Source organism: Oncorhynchus kisutch, linkage group LG9, assembly GCF_002021735.2.
Source record: "Oncorhynchus kisutch isolate 150728-3 linkage group LG9, Okis_V2, whole genome shotgun sequence".
Taxonomy (NCBI): domain Eukaryota; kingdom Metazoa; phylum Chordata; class Actinopteri; order Salmoniformes; family Salmonidae; genus Oncorhynchus; species Oncorhynchus kisutch.
In genome coordinates, this window is record NC_034182.2 from 24298991 (window position 1) to 24307807 (window position 8817).

The 8817-nt window shown below is 43.1% G+C and overlaps 1 protein-coding gene across 1 annotated transcript; it reads right to left on the minus strand.

The window, feature by feature from the left end:
- Window positions 1-327: 327 nt before the first annotated feature.
- On the minus strand, window positions 328-8753 carry LOC109896949 (protein TEX261). Its single transcript, XM_020491417.2, has 6 exons — window positions 8534-8753; window positions 5104-5183; window positions 4576-4729; window positions 4302-4369; window positions 3475-3577; window positions 328-3108 (listed from the first exon to the last, which is right to left on the minus strand). The coding sequence occupies exons 1-6, from the start codon at window positions 8601-8603 to the stop codon at window positions 2993-2995; spliced, it is 591 nt and encodes a 196-aa protein (XP_020347006.1). The 5' UTR covers window positions 8604-8753; the 3' UTR covers window positions 328-2992.
- Between the last annotated feature and the right edge of the window lie 64 nt (window positions 8754-8817).

The following is an 8817-nucleotide window of genomic DNA, read 5'->3' on the forward strand; positions in this document are numbered from 1 at the left end:
TCAGGGTCTAGTCTGGGTCTGCAGGTGAGAGCTTGTCAAAAGAAGGTAGGGGGTGGAGGTGGGAGTTGTGGTTTTGTCCGCTTACTTTGTCATCATAACGCTCACACTTCCTGAGAATCACTTCACACCACAGCAATGGCATGTCCTGACCTCTGCTCAACCTTTCGCCCCCCCAAATGATGCTAGCCCCAGAACATACACGTATAGTGAAAGCACACAATCAATATAGAGTACTTTGCAAAAGCAGGGTCATGTTCAGTTCAGTAGCGGGAGATCAATTTTTTGGAACGGAGAAATTACTAAACACAAGTCCAATAACAACGCTTATTTTCTTTTAGAAGTGTTTAAACAATTCATACCCAGTGAACACAACCCAGGAAAGTAATTCTACATAACCGTTCACAAATTGAGTCTCACACCAGGTTAACAGAAAGGTTGCTTGTTCAAATCCCTGAGCTGACTAGGTGAAAAATCTGTCGATGTGCCCTTGAGCAAGGCACTTTACCCTAGTTGCTCCCTAGTAATTCGCTCTGGATAAGAGAGTCTGATAAATTACTTAAATGTAAAATGTTAACTGCCTCATCGCCAATCATTGATTAAGTCTGACAGTGGGGTCCGGAATTATTGGATTCCTTGATAAAGATGAGCAAAAAAAAGTGTATAAAATATACTGTAAATTAGTAATTTTTTTATTTAACCGTTAACTAGGACAGTCAGTTAAGGTCAAATTCTTATTTTACAATGACGGCCGACCCCCTAACCCAGACGATACTGGGTCAATTGTGCGCTGCCCTATGGGACTACCGATCACGGCTGGTTGTGATACAGGATCGAACCAGGGTCTGTAGTGACGCCTCTACAGTAGCACTGAGATGCAGTGCCACTCGGGAGGCTATTACGACTAATACAATTGCTCAGAGAAAGATTTTGTTTTACAAGTTAAATCAACACCACAAATATAGGGGTCAAAATGATTGGATCCTGTTTCCAATACCCTAGCACGCTCCCCTTGCGAGGATAACGACACTGAGCCTTTTTCTAAAATGTTTTATGAGATTGGATAGCACATCGGAAGGGATCTTAGACCATTCTTCCATACATAATCTTTCCAGATCCTCCCCCGTAGGGATGATTGTTCTTTCGAAGGACAATCCCACCGCTGGTGGGCGTGTCCAAAGAGCTCTATTTTTTATGTCATATGACCATAGCACAAGTTCAAATTCAAGTGCCAACGCCGTTTAGTAAACGCCAATCGTTGCTATGGTCAGATGACATGAAAATACACTCAGAAAACACCTCATCCCTACTGTAAAATATGGTGGTGGATCTTTGATGTTATGGGGCTATTTCCACTGGTCTTGGGGCTCTAGTTAAGGACATCATAAACTTGACCAAGTATCAGGACATTTTAGCCAAAAACCTGTTTGCCTCTGCCAGGAGGCTGAAACTTGGCAGCAAGTTAATCTTCCAGCAACACAATAACCCCAAGCACACATCAAAATCCACAAAGAAATTGTTAATTGACCACAAAAAAAATCTATATTTTATCATTGTACCCCATACTAGATCCTTGTACCCCATTGAAAACCTGTGGTTTGAATTGAAGAGGGTAGTCCTTAAGCGCAGACGAAAGAGGTCCAAGGATCTGGAAAGATTCTATATAGAGTAATGGTCTAAGATCCCTCCCAATGCGTTCTCCAATTTCATAAAACATTTAGAAAAAGTCTGTGCCATTATCCACGCAAAGGGCGAGGGTGCTGGAGTATTGAAAGCAGGGCGTGCAATAATTGTGATAATTTTTTTGTGTTACTTGTCAAACAATGAGACCACATCATCTAGTATAAACACATTATTTTAGCTCACTATTAGTATTTTTTACTTTAGTTTTTGTTGCTCATCTTTATCAAAGGATCCAATAATTCCATACCCCAGCGAAAATACCATTTATCTTCCACACAGTCAGTGATGAGTCTCACACCATATAACTGCCTCTAATAGCAATGCTACACATCACTTTAGCAGTTTCTCTCGCCAAACTTACCCGATTCACCCATAACAAGCGTACAAAAATGATTGCGCGTCAACTACCTTATCACAGATTCATAAGTATTCGTGGGCATGTTAATTTGTTTCTGTTTTTTTTTAATCAATTGACATACAAAAGAAAAATCACTTGTATTATTTAAGCTTTCTTTTTCTTCTTTTGATTGGCTCAAGAGAATGAGCAGTTTGAGAGCCATGGAGTCATTGATGATTGTGGAACAGTACAAAAGAAAAACTCATTTGTTCCTATGCGGCCACGTACAAACATTGGCTTAGTAGGCGACCCCATACTAGTAGGGAGTTAGCGACCCAGCACACAACACAAGGGCTGCTTCCCAAAATGGTACCCTATTCCCTTCATAGGGCATGCGTTTTTTTACCAGGGCCCATGGGACTCTGCACCATGTAGGGAATAGGGTAACCTTTGGGACGCAAACAAGTGATCTGGTCTAGGCCTCATTTCACACCAACCCTGTTGCCCTCTTCCCCCCTTCAACCTGTCCTCCACCTCCAACTGACTAAAACCGAGAGGGGACAACATGAACTTGTCCAATAAGAAACACTGGTTTTAGTTTTTTTTTTAAACAGAACAGAATAGTCTGATGCAGAAGAGAGCCTATTTGAGACACCTCCTGTAGCTAGAGAACAGGAGCCAGGGAGGCATTCAGTTCTTTGTTTGCAGTCACCATCATCACAGACAACCATGGATACCCTATTCACTATATGGTGCACTATATAGGCAACGGAGTGCCAATTCAGATGCAGACAGCGCTAGAGGGAGAAAGAGAGCGACTATGAGAGATGTACAAGTTCTGTAAACACACTGCTGCTAGTCCGTCGCAATAACGGGAAGCTCTCGTCTGCTCTGCTACGATGAGCTCTTCTTCCACCTCTCCATTCGTCCCTTCCCAAATATACCCTTGTACCCCCCCCCCCCCCGAGTAGAGCCTCAGTACATCTTCTGTCGACTAGGCAACACTGCCTCCTTGAGGAAAGAGAAGATGAGCAGGATGCCAGACCTCTTGCCCCTCTTGCCCTTGGTGAAGTAACTTGAGACCACATCATCTAGAGAAGGAAAGAGAGGAGAAAAATACAGTTGAAATGTGTTGAATTTATCTAATCAGATAAGTTGTTGAGAAAGAGAGTTAAATCATTTTTAGTAAAAGAACCTGGTTGGCTAAGAGGTGAACAACTGGGGGGGAATGGTACCTGAACGTGCTATATCTGGGTGGGGTCCAGCAGGGACAAAACAACATTTAACGGAACTAGTTATATAGGGGAAAACGTACTTTCCTGGTAAACGTTTTCCATTGTAATTAAGTGTGTTCCCTACTGAACAGGACTAAGTATCCGTATCATAAGGCTCTGGTCAAAAGCAGTGCACTACACAGGAAATTGGGTGTCATTTCAGACTTCGCCTGAAGAGCTCACCTCCTTGCTGCACGGTGGACGGAAGCACGTTCTCCCCCGCCGATAGCGACACAAAGAAGGAGAAAGGGATGATCCACAGGCAGATGGTGAAGTATGCCAGGACCTTCAGGGAGAAGAAGATATGGAATTGAGAAGGGAAAGAGGTGAAGAGAGGAGCTACAGGGCCAGGAGTGATTCCTGACAAGGAAATACTCTGCCTTTAGAGTTTACGACTAGGGCTCAGAGTTTTTCCTGATCATAGCAAAACATATAGCCTATGACTACTAGGTCCTAATCGGCAGACGGCTGTTCTGTAAACACCGGCCTGAGAGGCTTTGTATGAAGGGCAAAAGAAAAAGCAGTGACTGTCACATACAACAGAATCAGTGTTGAGAGAAAACAATGATAAATCAGTGATTCCTCGGTCTTTGAATATTAACTTCATTCAGTTTAAATATTCCCATTACACATCGCAACTGTCTTTGCAGGGTTGGGGAGTAACTGATAATTTTTATTTTTTTTAACTGTCTTCTTATGAAGGGGAAAGTAATCCAAAAGTACCTGCAAGTAATCTGATTACGCTACTGAGTTGGTGTAATCCATAAATGATGTTACTGATCACAATTTTGGACAGGTAACTAGTAACTGTAATGATTACATTTGGAACGTAACCTACCCAACCCTGAGTGTTTGAGCCATCACTCATATAGTTCCATTATGTAATTTGCTAAGTAAATAAAAGATTATGTTCCCTGCAATACTTTGCTCATAAGAGCTCAGGAGTAATCAACACAGATTAGGCTTACCTCAGAGGTGTGTGTGTGTGTGTGTGTGCGTCCTAGGCTTACCTCTGAGAAGGGGTAATACTCTTCAGCAAAGTACTGGAAAGCCATGTAGTGATTCAACACCACCAATACTGAGAGAAAGAGGGAGAGCGGGGGGGGGGGAGAAAGACAAAGATGTAGGAGGGATGAATAGTGTATTTTAAACAGTTCAATTAGGCCACATGACCAGGGAAGAAACTCCAGGCCCTGCATATTATCGATTGGCGTTTACATCTAGAAAGCTATCGCCACTGTACACTTGTTCCCGCCTCAGCTGCTGCCTGCCTCTGATGCTCACCACAGGAGAGAATGAAGTTGGGTGAGCTCAGCAGTATGTAAGGGAAGGTCTGCAGGAGACCAAAGTACACCAGGTTGGTGAAGAGACCACAGCCCATCATCAGCCATGGGAAGCCCTCAAACAGGTACAGGCCCGTCAGCACACCTGTAGAGAACTAAAGTACAGTACACAGAGGAGGGGTGTTAGTAGTACTCCTCCCCTCTGCGGTATAGGACACATCTGAAATGCCTATTCACCATATAGTGCAACATTTTTGTTCATAGGCCTCTGGACCAAAGTAGTGCAACATTTTGAATGTGGCCTAGGACATATGGGAATACTGGGTCACCTAACAAGTAAAAAGGGGGAGAAGGGGAGAGTTGTTCAGAAGAGATGAATGTACAAGTAGGTGACCAAGATATTTAGGCTGTAAGACTGATCGGTTACTGTAGAGAGGTAGTTTGAATGTGTACACTGTAGGCCGAAGTGTTCTGGGAAATGATTGGTCAAATTCACTGTGTTAGATATCATCCAAGAGAAACTACTCACCAGTATCATGTACTTTATTATTCGACTAGTGGCAACTGTGTACTCTTCTATTAGTTCTGCCAAATAATACAGGCCAGCAGCTGGGGGGGGGGGGGGGAGAGACGTACTAATAAATAAAATAAAAACAACCAACAAAATGCATTTACCAGCTTGTCCATAGACAGCACTGTGACATACAAGGGATGAGATCGATTGATGAATAAGTAAACAACATTCACGGCAGTAAACACACACAAACAAACACATACACAAGACCCAAAATAACCCCTGAAAAACTGAAGGTAGCCTAGACAGAATCAGACATTTACTAACATGCTTCCAGAAAAGGCTACTTGAGGCAAAAGCACTAAAACGAGTCAGAACAATTACGTCAAAGAGAAGGGGGTGACAGCACACACACACACACACACACAACACACACACACATGAAGGATCTGCATCTCGTCACGTAAGGCAAAGTACTCCATGCCCACCCGGCCTTCTAAACACACAGAGTGCACTTTTGAACCCTATGCCCAAGTGCCGGTGAAACTCATAGCGAGGCATGACAGGCAGACATTTTTATTTATTTATTATCCCGCATCAGACAGCTCTCTCTCTCTTCGTTCTACCACCTCACTGCCTGCAGTGCAAACTCACTCACTGTTTGAACAAGAGATTCAAGAGCTGTTTTGACGCACATTCGCATTAAATCCACATGGACTATGTTAATTTACCGGTTATTGGTGATTAGTACATCATTGCTGATGACATTAGTTGCTAAAATAGACATGCCGGACAATAAGTGACAGCTGTCCAATCAGATTGGATTTTAGGATAAAAATAAAACAGCCTGTGACAAAAGTTCACTCACTCGACTTTCAAACTGGTATTATCTTCTAAGTTTACAGATGCGCATGCATTTAACACGTCAAAAATGTGTAGAATTTGTCAACCCATCTGCACAGCTAAACCTACTAGCCCAGTAGACTGGTTTTAAACAAGGGCATAAGCCAGATGACTTCTACCCCATTCAGTCATACACACTAACTGCTTTAGCGCCTATTGACTAGGATTTGCCAGGGTGCTCAAGATTATCATGATACTTAGGTGCCGATGCGATATGTATTGCAATTCTCACTATTCTAAAAGGTATTGCGATCATCAAAAGTAATATCCCGATATCTACCTATCGACTTTTTTCCCATATCACTAATATTGTCAATAGTATCTTCCCGAAAGTTAAACATGCATCGGTTGCGGTACGGTTTTGGAAGCATAAGGAGTGTATCTTCATATCAGCGCGAAATACTTTTCTATTTAAATTAGTACACACCTTTATATGGTTAGGGTTCCCACACAGAGGGGAGTATTTGGCTGTTTTGGCTTCCAGAGCCAATTCACCTTTAAACAAAACATTGGTCCTTGGAATCAGAGTATGTGAGCAGAGCGGAGCAATCTGTCAGGTTGGATGGGGAGGGTCACTGCACAGCTATTTTCAGGTCTCTCCAGAGATGTTCAAACAGGTTCAAGTCTGGGCCACTCAAGGACATTCAGAGACTTGTCCCGAAGCCATTCCTGCGTTGTCTTGGCTGTGTGCTTAGGGCCGTTGTCCTGTTGGACCTTCACCCCAATCGGGGGTCCTGAGTGCTCTGGGGCAGGTTTTCATCAAGAAGCTCTCTGTACTTTGATCCGTTCAGCTTTGCCTCGATCCTGACTAGTCTCCCAGTCCCTGCCGCTGAAAAACATCCCCATAGCATGATGCCGCCACCACCATGCTTCACCGTAGAGATGGTGCCAGACATGACACTTGGCATTCAGACAAAATAGTTCAATCTTGGTTTCATCAGACCAGAGAATCTTGTTTCTCATGATCTGAGAGTCCTTTAGGTGCCTTTTGGCCAACTCCAAGCAGGCTGTCATGTGCCTTTTTACTGAGGAGTGGCTTCCGTCTGGCCACTCTACCTTAAAGGCCTGATAGGTGGAGTGCTGCAGAGATGGTTGTCCTTCTGGAAGGTTCTCCCATCTCCAAAGAGGAACTCTGGAGCTCTGTCAGAGTGACCATCAGGTTCTTGGTCACCTCCCTGACCAAGGCCCTTCTCCACAATTGCTCAATTTGGCCGGGCGGCCAGCTCTAGGAAGTCTTGGTGGTTCCAAACTTCTTCCATCTAAGAATGATGGTGGCCACTGTGTTATTGCAGGCCTTCAATTCTGAAGAAATGTTTTGGTACCCTTCCCCAGATCTGTGCCTCAACACAATCCTGTGTCGGAACTCTACGGACAATTCCTTCGACCTCATGGCTTGGTTTTTGCTCTGACATGCACTGTCAATTGTGGAACCTTATATAGTGTGTGCCTTTCCAAATCATGTCCAATCAATTGAATTTACAACAAGTGGACTCAAATCAAGGACGATCAATGGAAACAGGATGTACCTGAGCTCAATTTCGAGTCTCATAGCAAAGGGTCTGATTACTTATGTAAATAAGATGTTTTTTTAATTAATTTGTAAACATTTCTAAGACCCTGTTTTCGCTTTGTCATTATGGTGTATTGTGTGTAGATTGATGAGGATCCCCCCATCCATTTTAGAATAAACCTGTAATGTAACAAAATGTGGAAATGCACTGTATATGCTCTTTAATACGACATGTAGCCTATTTGAAATTACGAAATCACATGGTTTGGTTTCAATACTTAAAAACGAAATGGTAAGTCCAGGTAGTCACAAAAATAGATGAGTGTTGGCTAAATTGCGATTTCGATGAATAGGGCGGTGTGAAAGTGGGATTTAGGACCACTCAACTCCGCTGCTTGGAATATAGGAGTAGCATTAGGGCACCCGTCGAACAGTTACGTGCCAGACATTTCTATCCAACTATTGCGTTATACGATTGGCTTTCCAATAACGTTAGTTTGCGATTATGTAAATAGCAGTGTTGTGGTAAAGATACTCGCTAACTAGTTAGTTACTAGTTAGTTACTAGTAGCCCCTTGCACAACAACCAGCAATAGGTATGGCCCAGCAATAGTAGTTAACATTGGGTAAGGTTTGTCACCAGTTGCAGGCTAGATGAAACGCCGCAGGTGAGCCAATATATTACTGTAGTGATTACAGTTTACTTTGCACCTGAAAACAAGTAGATTTGCTTAACTCTCTTGGTTGGATTGTGAATCACAACTAACGTTAGCTACCCAGTTGGCTGTTAGCTCACACACTAGCTGTAGGGAATTTGCCACGCTACGTTATGTGCCTAGCATTGTTAACTACATTTCTACTATTATCCCAACTGGCAAGTTAGTAAAGTGTATTCTGCCACATTGCTGATTGTCACTTTGCTTGCACCCCTGAGCCCAGGCCGAATTGGCATGCATCGATAGGCTGGGTGTGAAAGAAGGTAATGTGGCGATGCTAGCTACTGTAGCTAACAACTTCAAAAAGTAAACTCACCAATTGCTAGTGTGATGAAAGATATCTGTATCACCAACGACAGCCAACTTAGTAAATAAATAAACCACATCTCGTTTCATGTAAAACAACACACACATATATATATATATATTTAAAAACAAAAGTGACAGTAAGTGCTACGAAATAATTTTGGTGGTTGGTCAAAGTTCGCCCCACTGGCAGTCGGACATTGAGGAAAGCGCTGCAGTCTCCAGGATCCAGTGTGCCCCTGTGGCTACAGCGCCAGTTATGGTCGGAGGAACTCCAGCACATTTGGACAGAGG